The 22,450-nt window shown below is 38.4% G+C and overlaps 1 protein-coding gene across 1 annotated transcript in view; it reads right to left on the reverse strand.

Moving 5' to 3' along the window:
- Positions 1-22,450, reverse strand: part of LOC115784719 (protein shisa-8) — a 112,060-nt gene that overhangs the window by 13,444 nt on the left and 76,166 nt on the right. Inside the window, 2 exon segments of the mRNA XM_075074398.1 lie at positions 6,087-6,163; positions 6,165-6,198. Of these exon segments, the coding sequence (XP_074930499.1) occupies positions 6,087-6,163; positions 6,165-6,198 (111 nt within the window).

Here is a 22,450-nt window from a genome sequence, read left to right on the forward strand (position 1 = left end):
GTCACTGTAAATGTCTTTATACCTTGCTTCCAAAGAGCCAGACCTTCTTATATTTTTTAAAGTGGCCTTGAGCAATAGTTCTCCAGGCTTTCTGAAGCTCTTTCAGAGTTCTTCTTTGGACATTGGCTGCTTTCTCATTTTCAACCAAGTCCTTATGCCTGACCATTTTCAGAGGAATTTCTTTTGTTTTGTTTGATTGTTAAACTATTTACTACTGACCTGATGAACCAGTGTTATTTCTACACATAACAGAGAACTTAGCAAAGGACCAATTTTAAATTATACCTTGAGCCTCTTTGTTGTGTGCAGTAACAAAGAGACTAGTTCCCATTCAGATTTTATTTATTCAAAATACCAACGATAATGCAGTTAAGCATTTGACACAGTTAACCATGAAATATTATTAAATAAATTGGAAAGATTTGCCCTGAGGCGGGTAGTGCTAAAATGGGTTAAAAGCTATTTAAATAACAGGCAACAATTTGTGAAGATGGGAGAGTACAACATGGTGTTATTAATGTAAAAATAATTTTATGTACATTAATATTTGATAAATGTCTGATTTAAAAAATACAAATATCTTGTGCTCTGGTGTGAATTTGTGGCAACTTTTGAACCAAATCACTTCAGAAATGAAAAATAAAATGGTTTGACATAATAGATTTGAACAAGATGAAATTCATCATATTTGGTAACAGTGAGATAAAAAATTAAATTCAGATACAAAGAGAAGGTGTCAACATAGAAAGAGTGCATGAAATTAAATTCCTGGGTGTAACAAAATTTGCTGGAAACCTCACATTAATCATAATCAAAATAAACTGTCAAAAAAATGTCATTTTTGGCCAAACACAGCAGATGGACGAAACATCACTTTTCATTCTTTACTGTTCTTTGCTGTTACTGTATTTACAGTAAGTTATTGTGTCGAGGTCTGGGGAAATACTTCTAAAAGTTCATTACAGCCACTGCATTCATTACAAAAAAGAGACATAAGTATTATACACAATGGCAGATTTTGTGAAAACACTAATGCACTTTTCTTACAGTCAAAAATAATTAATAATATAATAAAAACAATTTGATCTTGTAGAACTCAAAACAGAACTACTAATGTATAATGTAAGAAAAATATGTTACCAGTAATAATTATTAATTGTTTGGGGACAATTTAAGAGGTACAATAAATCTAAAGATGCACAGTTTTCGGATAACCAGAAGAAGTTTTTCTATATTCATATGTGGTGTGAAATTGTGGAACAGTTTAAGTGTGGAATTACAACAATATCCGAATATAACTCAGTTTAAATACAAATATAAAGAGATCATTTTCAGAAGGTACACTAATGTTCAGTGTAAAAATGTAACTTGGTTGTTTTGGTTCATGAAGTTTATATTGTTTTACAGTATGTGTGTATAAATACCACACCATTTACATTATTAAAAATGAGTAGGATGAAGTTTACACTTACTTGATCCCACCTCCCCACAACACTATTTAATAATTTACAATTCAGTGTTCATTTATATATATATATATATATACTTTTTAACTTTGTTTTTCTTCTGTTTATAATGTATTTTTGTTTTATTTCATTTGTATTTACATATTCAAAATAAAGCCAGTTTGACAGGCATAAAAAAGCAGTTTGGAATGAATAAGGTGATTCCCAAAGAGTTATTAGGCAAAAGCCTGACATACCTTGGCAGGGTGTGCAGCGTGTCCTTAAGAAAATTGAGGAAAAACTGGACTAAGTATAAGTTATTAAAGTGTAAAAAAAAAAAAAAAAAATAAATAAAAATAAAGTGTAAACTGTTGAAGGCCTAAAAACTATCTACAACAGATGAACAGTATCTGAACCTGAATCTGGACCTTCAGCTGATCCATCTACTGTTCACTGAAGCCTCATCAGAAATGGTCTCAGTGGAATGGTGGCTGTGAAGAACTCATTCTTAATGAAGGGAAACAGGGAGAAAAGGCTAGGGTATGCCACATTACACAAGAACTGGACTGAAAATCAGTGGGAACAGGTCTGATGGAGTGATGAATCTACATTTGAAATTTGGGTTCAAATCATCATCAATATATACGGAGGAGGTCAGGAGCGAGATACAGCAGTGAGTGTCTACAGCTCTCTTGTCAAACACAGTGGAGGCTCTGTCATGGTATGGGGCTGCATTTCAGACAGTGGTGTTGGAGATCTTGTCAAAACTGATGGAATTGTGAACACAAAAAAGTGCGGTCAGATTTTCATTTACCATTCAATATCATCTGGAAAGCGTCCGATTGGCAACAACTTTGTTTCTCAGCATGACATTGATCCCAAACACACTGCCAATTCAGTAAAAGCATACCTGAATAGAAAAACACACAATGGAACACTATCAGTCATGGATTGGCCTCCCCAGAGCCTGGACCTCAACATTACTGAAGCAGTGTAGGATCATCTTGACAGAGAACAGAACAAAAGGCAGAAACATCCAAAGAGGAGCTTTGAATGTCCTTCAAGAAGCCTGGAGAACTATTCCTGAAGACTACTTAAAGAAATGACAAGAAAGCTGCTTCAGAGAGTTCAGACTGTGCTGCAGAATAAAGGTGGTCATACTCAATATTGACTTTCAAGCTCATCAGAGAAATTATCTTTAAAGTCTGTTTGCACCTTATATACTGTATTTCCATGTATGCTTGCACATCTCAATAAATCTCTGTGCCTATTTCCCATTTTCCCAGCAAAAGTGGCTTGAGACTTTTGCACAGTAGCTATGTTCCTCTACAGTATTTATGATTGTGTAATATGCAGCAAGCCTCTTAAAGGGAAACAACACAAGTTGATAAGATTGATAACACTGTTTTTTGTGCAGCATTAAGAGTGAAAAAGGAGGAAACAGCCTGGCTTTTGTCCGAAGTAAACAAAATCTGCCAACCAGCAGCTCTTAAGCTGAGCTTAGCTGAAAGACATGAATCTCATTTGACTGTAGGCAAGAAAACAAAAAAGCATATTTCCCCATTTGTCAAATTATTCATTCCCAAATTATGCATCACATCTACTGAGTGTGGGGGAATGAATTAGAAAAGGAAATGGAACAAATTGTTCCAAATGTTCTGACACAATGTGATGATGAAAGTGTTATGAAATATGTCTTTGACACACAGATTTATCTTTTTGGAGTTTTCATCGCTTACATGAGTTGTCACAGAAACAGATTTATTTTTAATGCACATTTGCATTGGCTAAACATATAGTAAAATTAGCCTTTGGAGAAGCTCTAGAGGGCAGTGTGAGATGCCATAGGTTGTTTGCGTGTTGTATGTGCTCTTGGGAAAAAAAAAGACACTAAAACTAGACTCTGTATGTGTGTATGAGACCAAAACAAAGCAGATTTGGAACAGAGATGCACAAAGAAGAGCCTGTGGGTCATCAAACAAAGTCTTAACTCAATACCTCGAGTGAGAGAGGAGCCTATTGCACCTCTATCTGTGAGGGATATGATACTTTGAAGTATTTTTCAGGGAAGTGTGGCTGATGCTCGTTTACGAGTGGTTGGGGGTTTGCTGCTGTTGCTGCATTCGGCCTTTGTTTCCCAGTCACTGAGCAGAATAATGAGATCAGATTGTCTCATTCTTGCTCTTCTTCTGTTCACTCATTTTCCACAGTCACACCACATTTTGCTGCCCACAGTTTTTTTTTTGCCAACTTACTGTCTTAACGCTATATGTTTACTACAAACAGATGATGTTTTTTTCTATCAACTTTTTATTCATTAAAAACTTAGAGAACAACAACAAAACAACAACAAAAAACACAGTACCATGTGGCCTCTGCTGCTAGGAACTGCTTGAGTTTCTTGAGAGCTGCAATGATTCTTTTTTACAAGCGTTTTAAAACTTTGTTGTGTTGCTTTGTTTAAAACTTTTGAGAAATATTTCACTTACTTTGCTTATTAATAAGCAAAGTAAGTGAAATATTTCTCTTTTGTTCAAAGCAGCAATTTGGCCGGTGAAATTTAGAGTCCCACAACCTTGCAGTGTTACCTGAGACATCCTGATCACTGCTGAACACATCTTTAAACGTCGGAACTTTCAGTTGCGCAAGTTTCCAAAGTTGGACTGGAGCTAGATTAGATTAGTCCAGAGGGTACTCATTCTTCTGTGATTGATTGTCTTCTGGCAGGCCAGTGATGATGCTAAAAGCTTCAGTTGTGGACCTGGACTAGTTGCTTGTTTAATGTTTTTTTCAAAATGCCAATTTGCTGCTTACAAGTAGCTTGAAGTTGGACTTTTGATTTTCTCACTTGCTATCTTTAAGGATTTATTAAAAAAACTCAAGTATTAATTGCAGTGAGAGTCAGGCCGAGTGAAAGAGTACAAAACTGGTAATATTTTGATGTATGAAAAAGCGCATGCACAATGAAAGGGCAAGGTAAAGGCCACAACACAGCATTACTCTAATGTTTTATAAGTAATCATCAGCCCGTCTCTGCTGCCAGTGATGACAAAATAATTTTATTAGTTTTATTTTGACTTCCTCCACAATGAAAACTCCTTGCATAATGATCATTTATGTGACTACAGCAGCTAACGTGTTTTCAGTGTTACAGTAGCAGGCATCTGTTGCCATGTTATTTGGTCACTTTAATGAGTCCACTATATAGTAACACAATCACGCCTGTGTTTGAGTGTCAATAAACAATGCACGTACATGTGCCAAGCTGCTGCTCCTCATCTTTGTCACTGTGTCCTTATCTGTCTGAAGTGATCAGATGAAGAAGGTATGTGTGTCTGTGTGTGTGCTCATATTTGCATCTACAGGGTTACACTTCTCTCCCTCAAGTGTGCATTTGCATTTGGAAGAACAGCATTCTGTGTGTGTGTGTGTGTGTGTGTGTGTGTGGGTGGTGGGTGGGGTGAGAGTGGGGGGGGTGTTTTGGTCTATTCATGTATTTTCACAGGGCAAGCTTGAGGCCTGAACTAGGAGCTTCACCCTGCTGCTGACTAGACGACTGACACTCAGCCAATCTGTGGTGTGTGCATATGTTACAGCTTTGCTTTATAACGTGAACCAGCTGAGTTCCCATTCCAGTATAAGTAATGCCATCATTACTGGTTTTATATCATCATAGTGATGATCACTATTTACAGAAAGGACCTGTCAATATCTGTCAGCTTTATATGTATGAACTCGCCCACAGCACACAGCCGCATTGCAGTCTTTTTTTTAATTGAATGACTTTTATGTTTCTCTCTGTTTATCCAGGATGCATACCGATGCTTTCTCCATTTGGTTTGGCCAGTATATTTGGACAAGTCATGTGTGTTATGTCTGTATTATTGATGTTAGCGCAAACCAAGTCAAGCTTGCTTTAACCATTTTGTGCATATATGTACACCTTGCCTGCTTTCTCCTGCCTCAGCAGTGACAAGCCTTCTCAGTAAATGTGTAATATTTAGCTGCTGCGAACAGTATATAAAAGTTTTAAACTGGATGGCTGTGCTGCATGAAAGAGCTTTGCTAACACGGTTTTCCTCAAACTCAATAAAAAAAGCAGTTCTTCCATTCTGTGCAGTGCTGATTTATGCACATGGTGGTAAAGATATTATAATATTTTTTTTTGCCAATTTTCTCCCCTGCACAAGTACTTGCAGTACTTTTCGACCACTAATCTCGTAATAACAAACTGGTAGAACAAATATTTATCTGGGAACAGGAGATTATTGAAATCCTGCTGGTGGGCTCATTATTCATGATATTTATGTCACGGTTGCCATAATCCAGTGTGATATGGTAAATCAGGACTCTACCACAGCACTCAAACATGATTCACAGCTCAGCATGTCTGGATGAGAGTCAGACTCATAAAAAATCCATTATTTAATGGGTGCTTGCTCCACTTTCCCACACATTTGGCATCACTGACCTTTGTACAGTAAGTCTGTGTTCTGCAAGTGACCTGTTCTCTGTGCACATCAGCAGCTGCATCCATTAGTAAGCATGCAAACATACAAAAATATAGCTGTAAAAGTGCATGCATCCATGTATTCAGGGTAGGCATTGTGTTTGTGAACGTGTCTGTGTAATGCTACTCACCCATAGTCTTGAGTGAGGCATACTGTTGAAGCCAATTCCAGGTTGTATGAGGGTGAGACAAAGCCATGGCGGGACCAGGGGAGATAAGCTGCATTGTTTAAATGGTTGTGATCTATGGGATGAGAGCGACAGAGAGAGAAAGAAAAAGAGACAGAGCAAATATCAAGCACATATCTAAAGGTGATCAAGAAAATGCTAATTGGGAGACTATCCTCTAGAGGAATAACAACATTAAACTGTATAAAGAGAGAACAGCAGCAATGCCTCTCTAACTCTGGCCTTACATGGCTGACACTGTTTTTCATGAGTGGACTTTTAAATGTTTTCTGGTGTGTGTGGTGTGTGTGTGTGTGTGTGTGTGTGTGTGTGTGTGTGTGTGTGTGAGTGTGTGTGTGTGTGGTGTGTGTGTGTATGTGCCATTTCCAGAAAGTGATGCAAAACGCTTGCTAAGCTTTTTATTCAAGATGCGAGAACGATTAGCTGTAGGCATGATTTGTGCATTTCTATGAGTCCACATTAAAAAATGTGCTTTTCTGCTTAAATAAACAAATATATTTAAAAAGCCTTTTTACACTGCAGGACAGGAGCAAAACCTACTTTATTTAGGACTCCTATTTGAGTGGAAACAAGGACTGCTGACAAGGAAATTAAGCACACAAACGTAAAGCTGAATTACACACACTCATCTTGCAAAAAAGTTGACAGATTAGTTTATACTGCACCACTGTAAGTCAGACAAACTTGCATATTTACAGCTGTTATTGGTTATTGCTAACTGAAAACGCACTCTCACATTCCTGCAGGCACAGAGCCAAGCATTAAACTGTAACTTGACAGCTACACCACCACAACCTCCATCTTATGCACTTTGTTTTGGTATTTTATTATGAAGATTGAATGTTGATGTACATGTTTTTAAATTTTTTTTTTAAAGAGGGGTTTGTTTTCAAAGCTGAAACCTCAGTAGTCTGAAACTGTTTCATAATAATCTGTCTTAAAGACTGATATAAACATTGGTACCCCATTCAGTTCAGTTCAGTTTTATTTATGTAACAACAACAGTTCCCTCACGGTGCTTTATATTGTAAGGTAAAATCCAGACAACGGTGGGAAGGAAGAACTTCCATTTAACAAGAAGAAACCTCCAGCGGAAATTGGCTCAAACTTGGGCAGTCATCTGCTGTGGGAGGTTAGGGGGTGAGGGGAAAGAGAAAAGAAAAGATGAGAGTATGAAAAGACCAGGACAAAACAGCAGTAATGGTGGCATTAGGGGAGTGAAAAGTGGGACATAAATGCTCAGTGCATCAATGGGAAGTCCCCCCAGCAGCCTGAGCCTATAGCAGCATAACTAAAGGGTGGTTCAGGATCACCTGATTCAGCCGTACCAATAAGCTTTATCAAAACGCAAAGTTTGGAAAAACTAGAGAGTGTGTCTGTCTCCTGAATCCAAATTGGGAGCTGGTTCAACAGAAGAGGAGCCTGAAAGATGAAGGCTCTGCCTCCCATTCTACTTTTAAATACCTTAGGAACCACCAGTAAGCCAGCAGTCTGAGAGCAAAGTGCTCTGTTGGGATCCTACTGTATGATACTACAGTCTTAAAGATATCATGGGGCCTGATTATTCAAGCCCTTGTGAAGAGAAGAATTTTAAATCCAATTCTGGATTTAACAGGAAGCCATTAAAGAGAAGCTAACATGAGAGAAATATGATTTTTCTTTCTAGTTCCTGTTAGTAACCTTGCTGTGGCATTTTGGATTAACTGAAGGCTTTTCAGGGAGGTTTTAGAAATGCTTGATAATAAGAAATTACAATAGTTCAGCCTTGAAGTAACAAAGGCATGACATTGTTTTTAGCATCACTGTGAGACAGGATGTTTCTAATTTAGTGATACTGCACAGATAAAATGAGGTGGCCCAAGCTATGTGCATGTTAATGGACAAAAAGGACTCCAAGATTCCTCACAGCTTTACTGGAGGCCAAGGTAATGCCATCCAGGGTAAATATTGCGTTGGATATCATGTTTCTGAGGATTTTAGGGCCAAGTTCTCATGTGGTCTTCAGTGTTTTTGCTTCCCACTAGAACCTCTTGGTGTCTTAGTCCACCTACTGTATACCACGTGACCCTCATCTCTCTAGTGTGAATTTAGTCTGTCTATCCATTCTTTATCAGAAGTAAGAAGTAGTTGTGATTTTTGGAAGTAATATAAAAGCAACTACACTTTAATGTACTATTTACAGAAACATTTAAGAATGATACTGAATCTTTGACAATAATAAGACAGCACCTCTAAAACTCTGCAAGCCTTCCGAGGAAACAAGATCAGGCCAGGATTACCTCCCTTCTTCTCCAAGTGTCATCTTTCCAGAAGTATAACACTTAGCTAAAACAGTTTCCTGTAGAGGATAAAGTATGCACACACTTTCCCAAAACTCAAACACAAACAAACACACAAACCTGACACCCGCATCCACCAGCCCCACAATAACTGAAACGCATCAATGCGAGTCAAGCGAGGGGGAAACAGGAGAGCGAGGCGGAGAGCATGGGTGATGCAGGGAGAGGACCAGAGAGCGAGGAATGTGACACCACCGCTGACTGATTGAATTAGAAATAGATCTTCACTTCCCCTTGTAATTGATATGCAGTAATGACACGTTGTGTGTAGCATAGAGTGCAGGGAAGCCCAACTGTGTGCATTGTAATTTCATGTGTGTGTAGCCGTGTGTGTGTGCGCGCATGTGAAATGCATGCCGCTATTGTCTTATGTGAACCCCTCTAATCACTCATTCATCTACCTAGAGTTAAAAAAGTGCGCAACTGTCAATCAACTGATAAATAAATACATACTGTTTTTTTTTTTTTGTTTCCAGGAATTTTGATTGCTCAACATTTAAAGCAGTAGCTCCTGCTCTTTAAGTGCCCAACATTTGGATCCCTTGTTCTCAAGCATTCCTTTTGTGAACCAACAACAGTGGAAATAATGAGAGGGCCTGACAGAAAGACAGAGTTGAAGGCAGACACTACTAATTGATGGAGAGATCCCTGGCCACTCTCCAGTTTGACCACAGGGCTGTTCCTGGCCACCAGAAAGAGAGTGAGAGAGAAAGAGAGTGAGAGTGAGAGAGAAAGAGAGTGAAACAAAGAGTTTTTCTTGAGAGATTTTGTTTTGTTGCTCCAGCATAACATACTAGTTTTGTCCTTTTTCTGCTCAGTGAGTTTTGGTAATACTATAACAGTCATGGTAATATATTGTGGCATAGGACAGAACAGGAAATGTGGGAAAGGGGTATGACAGTTTAGTCTATGTGTTAGTGTTCTCAAATTGTTTGTGATGCATCTGTTCACATTTAGAGTGAGATTTATGAACATCTTCATCCTCTGATTTTGTGATGGTAAATAGCTGCTGTTCTGACTGGAGTAAGAAGCCATTTGCCCTTCAGTGATAAGGAAGGGTATGAAAACAACATTACAAATGACATTTCAAAAACACTTTAGGAGTTTTTGCCATTGCTTAGCATTAGAAACATGTACAGAGTTTACACTATTCTTTGGCTGGAGCCTACTCCAGCTGCCAGGCGCAGGGCTAACACAGAGACACAGACAACCATTCACACTCACATTCACACCTATGGGCAATTTAGAATCACCAATTAACCTAACCCCACTACCACCATGTCTTTGGACTGTGGGAGGAAACCGGAGTACCTGAAAACCCCCGCAAATGTGGAGAACATGCAGACTTCACACAGAAAGGCCAATGTGGATCCAAATCCAGATCCCCTCGCTGTGAGGCAACAGTGCTAACCACCACACCACTAAGATACTAATTAATATTGTGACCAAAAAGACAGGAGCAGGCAGGGAAAACAAAAACAGCAGAGCTCTCTAAAGATGAGGGGAACTGCACGGCTGGGTCAATATTATCCACGGTGTCATCACTACAAGCGCCTTTTGCATTATGCTTCTCGTGTTATGTCATAACTTCAACAATACGTTAAAACCTACAGGCGAAAAGTGTCATGCTGCTGTAGTAAAATCTGCTTGTAATTAAAGAGTTGCTCACATCAAACACTTTCTAGCACAGTTTTAGAAAAGTGGCCTATAAATAAACATTATTAGTGCTATTAAAATGTTTAAAGTGAATCTAAAATTGTAGCTGAATTCAGTTTGGATTATTTATGTCCTCATTCTGAGCATTGCTTTATGGTTGTCCTTTAGAATAATTGTTAATTAATTTTGCATCAGTCACAGATACCTCACTAAAGCAGAAGAAAAATTTCCACATTGGACTTTAGCTATTTTTTTAAAATCCCAGCCTTAGAAATGAAGTGATATCACCAGGCTGACATTTATATAGCATACAGGAAGCAACACAACAACAACAACAAAAAGCAATAGGTGAAGTATCTAATGCTTGTTTTATGCTAACGTGGTTGTGTCTGTTCACATACAGTGGTATGCAAAAGTTTGGTCACCCCTGATAATTTTCACAATTTTCCTTTATAAATCATTGGTTGTTCGGATCAGCAATTTCAGTTAAATATATCCTATAGCAGACAAACACAGTGATATTTGAGAAGTGAAATGAAGTTTATAGGATTTATAGAAAGTGTGCAATAATTATTTAAACAAAATTAGGCAGGTGGATAAGTTTGGGCACACTTGTTGTTTTATTGATTTGAATACCTTTAGCACTATTTATTGGAACACAAAATTTGTTTTGTAAGCTCACTGACCCTTGACCTACATACACAGGTGAATCCAATTATGAGAAAGGGTTAAGGTGGCTAAATGCAAGTGTTTCTCCTCTTTGCATCTTCTCTGAAGAGTGGCAACATGAGAGCCTCAAAACAACTCTCAAATGACCCGAAAACAAAGAGTGTTCCACATCATGGTTTAGGGGAAGGATCCAAAAAGCTCTCTCAGAGATTTCAGCTGTCAGTTTCCACTGTGAGGAACATACTGAGGAAATGGAAGACCACAGAAACAGTTCTAGTTAAGGAGAAGCCTTTTCTGTTGGTGGCAGTTCCATCATGCTGTGGGGCTGTGTGGTCAGTGCAGGTACTGGGAATCTTGTTAAAGTTGAGGGCCGAAGGATTCCAGTCAATATCAGCAGATTCTTAAGAACAATGTTCAAGAATCAGTGACAAAGTTGAAGTTGTGCCGGGGCTGGATACTTCAACAAGACAACGACCCTAAACACTGCTCAAAATCTACTAAGGCGTTCATGCAGAGGAACAAGTACAACATTCTGGAGCGGCCATCTCAGTCCCCAGACCTGAATATTATTGAAACTTGTGGTGTGATGTAAAATGAGCTGTCCATGCTCGGAAACCATCAAACCTGACTGAACTGTTTTCTGATGTAAACTTGAATTCATTTGATCTAATGTGTTGTTCATGTTTGGAAACAACTCATAGTTTCACCACGCCAGACCCACCTCAGCTACATCTGCACTACATAAATGCAGCTGGGTTCTCTGAGCATCCTCCGTCATGTGTTTCTCTGATTTTATGAGATTTTTCCACTGAGTTAAAAATCTTTTAGAGAAAGACATTTTTTTTGCCTATTTAACTGAAACTGCCATGTTTTCCCTCTCTCTTGGTGTTTGTTTGCGTTCTTCCTGTTAGGTTTTTTCTCTTAGGTTATGTGTCCTTACAGTATGTTTTTTTTTTTTTAGCAGTTACCGGATTTTTAAAGTATTTTTTTTTTTGGACATTACTTGCTCCATCTAGTTCTTGGATTTTACCTGACACACTTTAATACTTTTCTATGAGTCGCTTTTGAGGCATTTTTTTCCGCTCTCTGCAACCAGTCTGTTTCCATAAGTGTCCTGTGTTTGCATCATCTCTCTTGACTGAACTGTGACACTTGGAAAGAAGATGTTTTTTTACTGCAAGGCAGCATAGTTAAAAACATTCTTCCAATTGTTTCACCTTTTTTTTTTTAAACATAAAATATTTCTGCTATATTTTCATTTTCAGATTGTTGAAACATCAAGTCACTGTTTTTATGTGTACTTCAGGAAATTTGACTTCTTAGCCACCATATAAAAGTGTAAGAGAGATTGAAAAGGAATGAATTCTTTCCTGCTTTTTGTATTCTGAATAAATTCTCTCTAAATGTCCCACATTTTCTCTGCATGTGTGTTCACCAGTGTGCGCATGTTTTTGATGTGCTATAGTACGGAGGCCTCAGAGGAAAAGCACTGATAAGAATTCAAATTTATGTTTATTAAATGGCTTCAGAGAAGAAAATGAGGACTTTACCATACATGAATGTAATTCACAATGTGTAGAGGTAGAAACTGTGAAAGTGAGCAAATGTTTGTGGACCTCTTTTAGTGGCTCTGTGTGCGTGTGTGTCCACTACTTCTGTGAACAGCAAATAAAGCCTGATTTGCAAGTGCATGCTCCCCTCCAGCGTGTATTTGTTTTGATTCGTGTGTGTACTTTGAAGCATACCTTGTTTGTGTTTGTGACTAGTGTGTCTCTGTGTGTGTGTGTGTGTGTGTGTGTGTGTGTGTGTGTGTGTGTGTGTGTGTGTGTGTGTGTGTCTACAGGCAGGCAGGAGAGCACCGCTGGGTGATGGCCTAATTCAGCGGGGCTCAACATCAAAGAGGCGGACTGCTGCAAGGGCTTCAGCTAGTCTTACTCTGAAATGACTACTGTCACACACAGAGCCAGTGAGAGAGCGAGAGGAGAGATGGAGGGAGGAAGAAAGGAAAACAATGCATAATGTATACATATTTGTGTTACGTTCATTCGCTGAGTCAATTTAATCCCTGCATAGCACTAGCAGGGACCAGTTTGAGTGATATGCAGGTTGAAATAATTTCACCTGTGGAGCTGTGGGCCATTCTGAATGCGTTTGTGGTTTATGATTTTATGTGAGAAAAGGAAAGGGAAGAAAAAACAAGGCTTGAGAGCGTAGAGAGGGTCAGAGGAGGTCTTTTGACTGTATGGATAGCACATGTTCCTAATGTAATGCACCAGCTGTTCAAGGGACTGGTCTGCATGTGTGCTGATGTGCTTAGTTTATTAGAGCGGAAGGTACAGAATCATGTATGTGGCCTCACATACTGTAGGCCACCTGGATTAGTGGCGTTCCGTCAGGACGAGCAAGGCGAGCAGTGCTCGCCTCATGAAATCTAAAAATAAACATCAATCAATCAACTAAATCAATCAACCAAAGTGAAAATGGTCCATCTACTTTCATCTCAAACAGCGATCTGTCATAAGGTTTCTCGCCTGTTTACAACCATCCTTTACATTACTGCCATCTTGTGGTTGCGCAAGATGGCTGTTGTTGCAGGAAGCAAGCTTTCCTTTGATTCCACTGAAATCCATAGTGTGTCTCGATTCCATGGGTGTGTCCATGTTGTGTTAGCGATGGCCGGAGTTTGTCAAGCTGAGAGCCTAGCAGCCTTTTCTGGTTATTTGCACAGGTGCATTGTGGATAAACCTCTGGTCTTTGACGGTTAACTGATGGGAGAGTAACATGGTAGACAAGCTGCCATTGGCTCTGCTTTCACCGTTCTGAGATCAGTTACGATCTGCGCTTTGTGTGGAAACAGAGCTAGGATCAGCAAGTGGACAAGCTTCTATGATTTGTTTTCAACAGATGAGTTTTGTTTTATTGTGCAATATGAAGCGCAATGTGAAGAATTTTTTTTTAAAACTCCTTTAGCAAGTTGCCAGAGAAAGCCTTGATGATGCGGAGTGGACATGAACTCCTGCAATGTCTGGTTTAACAAAACGGGCAGGTTGAACTCAGCCAGCACTTTCAGATTAGCATCTATGATAAATTACTTGGTTGAATGAATGTAAAAAGTTTAACAAGCTCTTTCACTAATACACCACCTTCATTTTATGTTAATACTTTAATGTATAGTGTGGTGTTTTTATGGTGTTTTATTGCTTCTTTTGCTAAAGGAATGGTTCAAATATTCATTCATCACTCAGCTAATGGTAAAGATTTATTTAGCATTATAGTAAATATTTATTTAAACATCGAAACTATGATGTTTTTACAATTCTTTAGCCAGGAAGAGTGCAGCAAACTGCAGGAGGCTGTCAGCATATTTAAAAGAATAAGAAAACAGGCAGCACAAAATGTGTAATTCTGGTCCATTATGTCTTGTTAAACAGTGCAGGAAGTGTGTGTGTGTGTGTGTGTGTGTGTGTGTTTGTGTCTGCCTGTTTTTTTAAATCACTTCCGACAAAATTAAGACCTATCCCCCTTATCCCATATTTTTATAATTTATTGAATAATATTTCAATGCATTTTTAAGATCAAGGAAAAGCACAACTTTAGATTTCTTAATGTCCTTGGATGTAAACCAATTTGTTCTGAATCCGTATCGACTGTCAGAGAGTAGATTTTATTTGTTGATGAATATTTATTGCCTGTCGATGAAGCATTTTTCTAGGATTTTTGAGAATTGTGGTAAAATAAAAACAGGCCTGTGATTTGTGTTTTGCCATTTTTTCATTTTGTGAGGACATTTTCCAGTTTGGAATTACATGTTAAAAATATGAGTTAGTACTTTGGAAATCCTTCAATTATCCATTTTACAGTTTTCATAATATTAATATCATTGCAATCGGTTAATGTTTTGTTTTGACATTTATTAACAATATCTATAATTTCTTCATCTTCTATTGTTTTAATAAAGATCAACATCATCTACTTGTCTTTATATTTATGCTTTCTCCTAAATTGTTTTATTGGGCACTGTTTGTCATACAACATTTTAAATATCCTCAAGAATTCATCATGTGCTTTGTTAATGTCTTTTTATTTATTCCCAGTCCTGTTCCAAGAAATCCTTTTTTAGTGCATCTGTTGCTTGTTTTGTTCTAGCCTGTTTATAAGTTTGTTCATGTTCCAGAAAATCTTTTTTTTTTGTCTTTCTTTGTAAATGTTGTCATGAACTATAAATACTGGCAGGTGGTCATTGATGTCAATTTTTAGTCATTTGCTACATGATTATCTAAATTGTGAGTAAATGTATGTTGCACACTGAGAGATAATCTGACCATGTTTGATTTTGGGATACAGGCTGAGGCTGTACTAACTATTGATGAAGTCAGCTATTAATTTCTGCCTATTTTCATATATTGAGTAAAATATTAAAATTAAAGCTTTCTTCCATTCAGTACTTAAATGTGTCTATACTAGAACCTGGTGTTCCGTATATACTGCTTTCAATAAAATTTTCCTTTTTTACCCATAATAAATTCTATTGGGACATTCCAGTATCCATCCCGTTGGCATTTCCTCCAACACCATATAATTAAAATGTACCAGCACATTGTTGTATTCTTACAAATCATTTTATAACTTTCAGTCCCAAAATCCATGCCCCTTTCACTATTAATCCAAGTTTCTGATATTGCAATTATATTAAAAGGCCACTAAGATAAACATCTGATACTATGGAAGCTGGAATACAAGCTTCTGCTGTTAAACTGAATTATTGATATTTTTTTTTCACTCTTGATAATGCTGTTCGTCTGTGTAATCGTAGAAACTGTTTTTGGATGCTGAGAAAATTGGTGTTGTGTCATTTTCCAGTTCCTGTGGATGATGGTCAGTGTGTTGAAAATTACTCAGCTCTATATCATTTTGCACAACAAACCTTTGAAGAAAATTGCAAACAGCAGGATGTGTGTGAAATATGTCTGCTGTCATGAGGAATTCATCATACCTGGTTGATGATTATAAGTCTTTAGGTCATTTTTGGTGTACTGGGGATGAATAATCTGTTTGTTTTCTATTGAATTGAACATATGCAATCTCCCTCCTCACTCTCATAGCTTTCAGCTCTATGTCGGTTTATTCTTTTTCCTTCTTGCATCTGTGAAGTCCTGGTTTATGTAGAGTTTTGTCCCTCTGAGTAATTCAGTTAAATGTAGGCACCACTATGGACCTTGGTCTTTCGCCACCAGCTTTCACCACCATTCTCCTGCTGCAGTTGTAGCCTTTTGGACTAGACTTTCTCACTTTCTCCTCTGTTTCAGCCCAGGTCTCTCCCGATGTCTCCACAATCCACTCAGTCACCAGGCTGTTACTCCTGGAGTGTCCTTCCAAATACTCAAATACAATAATTTGCTTTTTTACCAGTGTTATGTGTATGTGTTTGATCTCATTTGATTGCTAAGCTAAGCTAACCATTTGCCAGCTGCCAGTCAATTAACCTTGTACAAAATCTATTTCTTCAAAAGCTATGAATAGCACTACCAACTTAACATATAAAAAGATTTTACGGTATTCACAGTCTTTTTCTGTAATACGAAGAAGAATATGTGAGATAACGCGATGCTCTTGGCGTGTTAAAGCTTTAAGTGGGTTCCATGTGTGCAGCATACTGTATGGGCCTCCTTCATTAATATCTCTTTCTCTACCAATGTGCTATAAAAAATACACGCAAGCATTACTTTGAGTGGTTGCTTAGCAGAGCTTTCTGTCTATCCTTGCTTTCTTACTCTGATTTTCCATGTCGCTGATGCTTTTATCTTTTTCCGTCACTTTTCCTTTGTTCAATTTCTTTTCATATGCCTCTTTCTACTTCTGTAACTACCTCTTCTCGCCTGTCCTTCCTCCTTCTTTTCTCATACACCTTCTTTTCTCTGTAACTCTCTCTTGTCTAACTCTTTTGTCCTCTCACTGGAGGTGATGGTAGGCCATCTGTTGCGATGGAATGAAGCAATGAAACCAATATGTGAGAGGAACCTGTCCACCTTTATGTTTTTTTAATTTCCTGCCTCTTTTTTGCTGCCTTAAGTTTTAGTGAAGTGGGTGCAGAGTTATTTTACATTTTGTTATTACAATATCTTGCACTCTTTCCTTGATCAACATATACTCTGTGAGATTGTAGAGTAGTACTGTAGAGTAATAACATTTTATGAGCGAATCACTACAGTGAATATGCATTGATGAAATGAATGTTGCCTTGCTGAGCTGCTGACTGTTGAGTGGCCAAACTTTTAAATCGTATTTAAATGCTGAGAGGCACGTAAAGAGAGACTGATGTATGACTAGAAGTAGCTGCGCCCCTCCCTTGCCCAGTAAATCGATGCTTTTCTCCTTTATTTTTTTATAGTCTTATTCTTGTTCCTCTGTGTTAAATAGAGTAAATGGAGTCATTACAGTACACTGATATCAAAGATGAAGTCTCACTAACAACTGCTCCACATGCCAAGCCCCCTGTTCCATCCCTCAGACTCTATTTGCAGGATAAATGAGGGCTTATCCCAGGATAACACCATTATTTTCTGCCTTTAGCACAGACAATGAATGTGCTGAATGTTGCTGCTCAGGGCTTTACATAATGCACTGGACACACACACACACACACACACACACACACACACACACACACACACACACACACACACACACACACACACACACACACACACACACACACACACACACACTCATGCATACACACAGTGCAGTTTATTTAAATAAATAAACTATGGACAGTGTGTTGACTAGAGTGCAATCCAAATAATAAAGAGAGGTAACAAAGTGAAATTAAATAACACACTTACTACACCTAAAATGCAATATTAGTCAGTATTTGGTGTTATTCTGTAAACACCTTAACTTCTCTTTCCTTCATACCACAACTTATTATCAGCTTCCTGTGCTCAGCTGGGTGTCTGTGAATGCTCTACAATCTAATTCAGTAGCTACAGTTGCACAAATGTGCTGCTCCTGGCTTCTGCGTTCTAGATGGTGAGGTGAAGTCTCTGTTTTATGGTGATGACCTTGTCTAACAAGGACTACTTCAGCACCTGGCCATTAAAACTGGGCCATGTCAGTGATGTACAGGAAAACAATATCAAGGCTTTTCAAAAACACCTATCTTAACATAATGAACGTAGTTTTATGACTTACAGCTATATAGCAGGGTGCTTTCAAGATACATTTAAGTGAATGCACTTGAAGAAAAAGCTCAGGCAGCTCTAGTCACTCCAGTCACCACAACTATACTTATTAGGAACAAAACAAAAAACAGTTTTTTTACATGCAGACGGCAAAAATGATTTTTGCAAACACGCAAATTACATATTTACAAACACGTAGAGCCAAAGCAGGCAGGTAAATCTAATAACTAACATTCAGGAAAAAGCATTTAAAGTTTTTCATCACATCAGGTCCAAACCCCAGACAGTCTTTATTTGAAAACCCTCTGAATTAAAAGCTAGCCCAGAAATGTGTTCCTTATGCCAACTAGTGCGGCAACTATCCTCTCCCAGAGAAACTCACAACAGTACTGCTTTTTACTAATATAGCAGAGAAGAATTCAAACCAGGTACAGGCTCAGAGATCTACAAAAAGAAAGAACCATGGCAACTTAAAAAAAACAGCAAATATATGTTTGGTTGATAAGGCTGAGACCGAGATTCACTTCCTCCGATCAATGTAAAACATTAAATGAAACAAGGAACACTTGCTTTAACAAGGCCAGCTCTGGTATTTCAGATTAAAAAGCTCTATTACATTTAACTCATTTAAATGAGGTGGCAGAGCTGCAGACACTACAACAAACTGAAACATGCTAAAATACTGTGACTGGGCCTGTTAGTCAGGTAATACAATTTCTCTTTGGGTTTGTGGCTATGTCTTCCACATTACACAGATTCACTTGATCTATTGGCAGTATGATGTTGCTCATTGGCTTTCAATTAGTCGAATACTTGGACAAAGAGGTCAGATCTCTCAGTGTAAAAACCACATTACTGCAATCCTTCTTGACATCACCCCTTATTCTTGCTTCTCTTCACTACCCCTTATCTAGCAGAGCTACTGAGGCATTATAACTACAGTCGGTCTCTCAGATCATCAAATCAAGGTCTCCTGACTGTTCCAGGCTCCTATTTTAAACCTGAGATGAGCACGCTTTTGAAGTTGAACTGCCTAAACTTTGGGACAGCCTTCCTGAGCCAATCAGTCCATCTGAATCTGTGGTTTGTTTTAAATGACAGCTGAAAACAGCTTTATAGGTTATCTGTTTTCCCATTAATTCTGGCCATAATTTACATGCATGTATGGACATGTGAATGTTAGAATGAAGGAATATGTTTACAGTAATCCCTTGCTACTTCGCAGTTCGCTTTTCGCGGACTCGCTGTTTCGCGGGTTTTCAATCATATTACTGTTAAAATATTTATTGCGGTATTTTCACTGTTTCGTGGGTTTTTTCGGTACTCGTTCTTCACGTGGTAATATGTGTTGTACAGTAATGTATATATTTGGTGTATAAGTATGTGGGGAGGGTTTATAAAAATGTAAAATAGTGTATAACTACTAAAATACTGTGTAAGTATTAAAATAAATATAGCGTCCCTACTTCGCAGATTTTCACTTATCGCGGGTGGTCCTGGAACGTAACACCCGCAATAAGTCAGAGATTACTGTACTCAAATGTTTCTTTTTAATGTGTGTATTTTATTCAACCTCTGAAGCACTTTGTAACTCTGTGTTTTAAAATGTGCGATACACATAAAGTTCTTCTTTTTATTAATCATGTTAGAAAAATAGCAATTAAAAGACAGGAAAAGGAAGGAAGAGATGAGCAGATGGCAAACAGATAAAGGAAAGAGACAAGGACTGTGAACGTCCCTCTTGGTTTGCAGCATCTCTCCTGGAATGTTTCTCAGCTGTTTTCAGCACGTTGGACAGAGCCATTAAATGTCCCACTGAGATCACGCTTTGTCTTTTCAGCACCATGGACAGCGTCATTATCCATAATACAGAACAAGACTCAATCTAATCCATCACTGCTCTGACTTTATTGGAGAGTTTTGGCAGTAAAAAGCAGCACAGGGGAAAAGACTCTGATTCCATTGAGGTATAACTTCTTATCTTATTTTGATTTTTTTTCCCTCCACCCTGTCTTCTCCTTCATTTCTCTTTTTCCTTCATTTCCTCATGAAAAAAGTCCAGATTTTCATTTATGTAAATTTTATTAATTCACTCTGGCTGGCTAACCTGTCAAGCAAAACATTAAAAGATATGCAATAAAAAAGGGTAAAGCAGGAGAATATTAATTGAAAGCCCTTTATTACATCAGTATATTATTTATACGCCTTTTTTCTTTTAGTTGCAGTGTTAGTAGCATTTCTGGGTGTGATAATTATTGCTTGTATGCATGCATGAGAGGGGTGTGTGTGTATTCTTTTTCTTTTTGCTTGCATGTGTGCCTTATGTAACAGTCAAACAAACAGTGTGAGTGAATCTCTTTATTCCATCATTTCTCTTTATTCCTTTATTTCCATTATTTCCATTATTTCCATTATTTCTTTTTCATTATCTACAAAGAAGAGGTGTTGGACTTCAAACATCTGAAGTCCTACACCTCTGAGCCCCTTCATGCCCAAAGTCACCATGACTCATTCTTGCTCTTCCTCTCCTGTTCTTTCTCTAACTTTTCTTCAAGGAACAACAAAGCAAACCCCTTGCCACCGCTTCTTAACTTCAGAAGATTCAATTATTCAGAAGAGTTAATTGTACTGAACTGTTATCTAAAACTCAGACGCCTACCCACAGAGATTTACTGATGTTTTGTTGGTGTGCATTTTTGCCTTAATCTCTCAGTTTATGTCTGTGTTTATGAGAAATCTTATAATTTTCTGCCTGCTTCATGGTTAGCGTGTATGTGTGTGTGTGAGTGTGTGTGTGTGTGTGTGTGTGTGTGTGCGCGCGTGTGCGTGTGTGTGTGTGTGTGTGTGTGTGTGTACGTGCACTGGTACATGTGTAATCTGTGTGTGTGCCGATATGAGTGTGTTGCATAATCACCTCCAGCTTCTTCGGCAGAAATTAGGAGAGGTAGAGAAACCCTCGTTATGCAACAGGACTCACCATTTGGGTCTCATACACAGAGATAATTTGCCTGTATTAGTCTTTCATGAAAAAAAAATGATGCACGACAGAGGTTGAATGAGGGTCTTTTCTTACTGTAGGCTGATTGATGAAAGACAATAAACAATCAGTAACCCAGCTCACTCCTTCATACCTTTAGGTCATATTTTGGGTTTTCATGTATTACTGTGAAGAGTGAAATTTGCGCCCAGAATCAAGTAGCTTCACTAAAAGTGAGACTGACTTGTGAGTCTTTATAGGCAACTTTTTAGCATTTTAGCAAAGCCCTAAAAAGCCTGAATGTAACATGGTTGATTGTGCCAGACGTGCTGGTCTGAGTATTTCAGAAACTGCTGATCTGCTAGGATTTTCCTGCACAACCATCTCTAGGGTTTACAGAGAATGATATGAAAAAGAGAAAATCTCCAGTGAGCGGCAGTTCTCTGGGGGAAAATGCCTTGTTGGTGTCAGAGATCAGGGGAGAATGGCCAGACTGCTTCAAGATGATAAGAAGGCAACAGTAACTTGAATAACTACTCATACAACCAAGGTATGCAAAGGAGCATCTCTGAATGCACAACACATTGAACCTTGAAGCAGATGGGCTACAGCAGTAGAAGACCACAATGGGTGCCACTGCTGTCAGCTAAGAACAGGAAACTGAGGCTACAGTCCACACAGGCTTACCAAAGTCAGACAAAACAAGATTGCAAAAGCACTGTCTGGTCTGATGAGTTTCGATTTCTGCTGCAACATTCAGATCATAGAGTCAGAGCTCGGCATAAACAACGCAAAAGCACGGATCCATCCTGCCTTGTATCAACAGTTCAGGCTGCTGGTGGTGGTGTAATGTGTAATGTGGGGCATATTTTCTTGGCACACTTTGGACCCCTTAGTACCAGCTGAGCATTGTTTAAATTCCACAGTCCACCAGAGCATTGTTGCTGACCATGTCTATTTATTAATGACCACAGTCCATCTTCTGATGGCTGCTTCCAGCAGGATAACGTAACATGACACAATGCTCAGATAATCTCAAACTGGTTTCTTGAACATGACAGTGAGTTCACTGCCCTCAAATGGCATCCACAGTCACCAGATCTCAATCCAATAGAGCACCTTTGGGATGTGGAGGGGGGAAGATTCGCATCATGGATGTGCAGCCAACAAATCTGCATCAACTCTGTGATGCTATAATATCAATATGGACCAAAATGTCCGAGGAATGTTTTCACCACCTTGTTAAAGCAGGCTACATGCCACAAACAATTAAGGCAGTGCTGAAGGCAAAAAGAGGTCCAACCCAGTATTAGTCAGATGTAACTAATATAAAGGCCAGTATAGGTAGTACGTATAGGTATTGCCACTGCAGTGATATACATGAATGGATACTGCAGTAGCCAGTCAAATTGGTGGCAAAATCATTCATTGTTTTTTTTTTTTTTTTTTTTTTAACTAGAAATGCAATCTATGTTCTCTTTTGTA

This window comes from Archocentrus centrarchus, chromosome 8 (assembly GCF_007364275.1).
Source record: "Archocentrus centrarchus isolate MPI-CPG fArcCen1 chromosome 8, fArcCen1, whole genome shotgun sequence".
Classification (NCBI taxonomy): domain Eukaryota; kingdom Metazoa; phylum Chordata; class Actinopteri; order Cichliformes; family Cichlidae; genus Archocentrus; species Archocentrus centrarchus.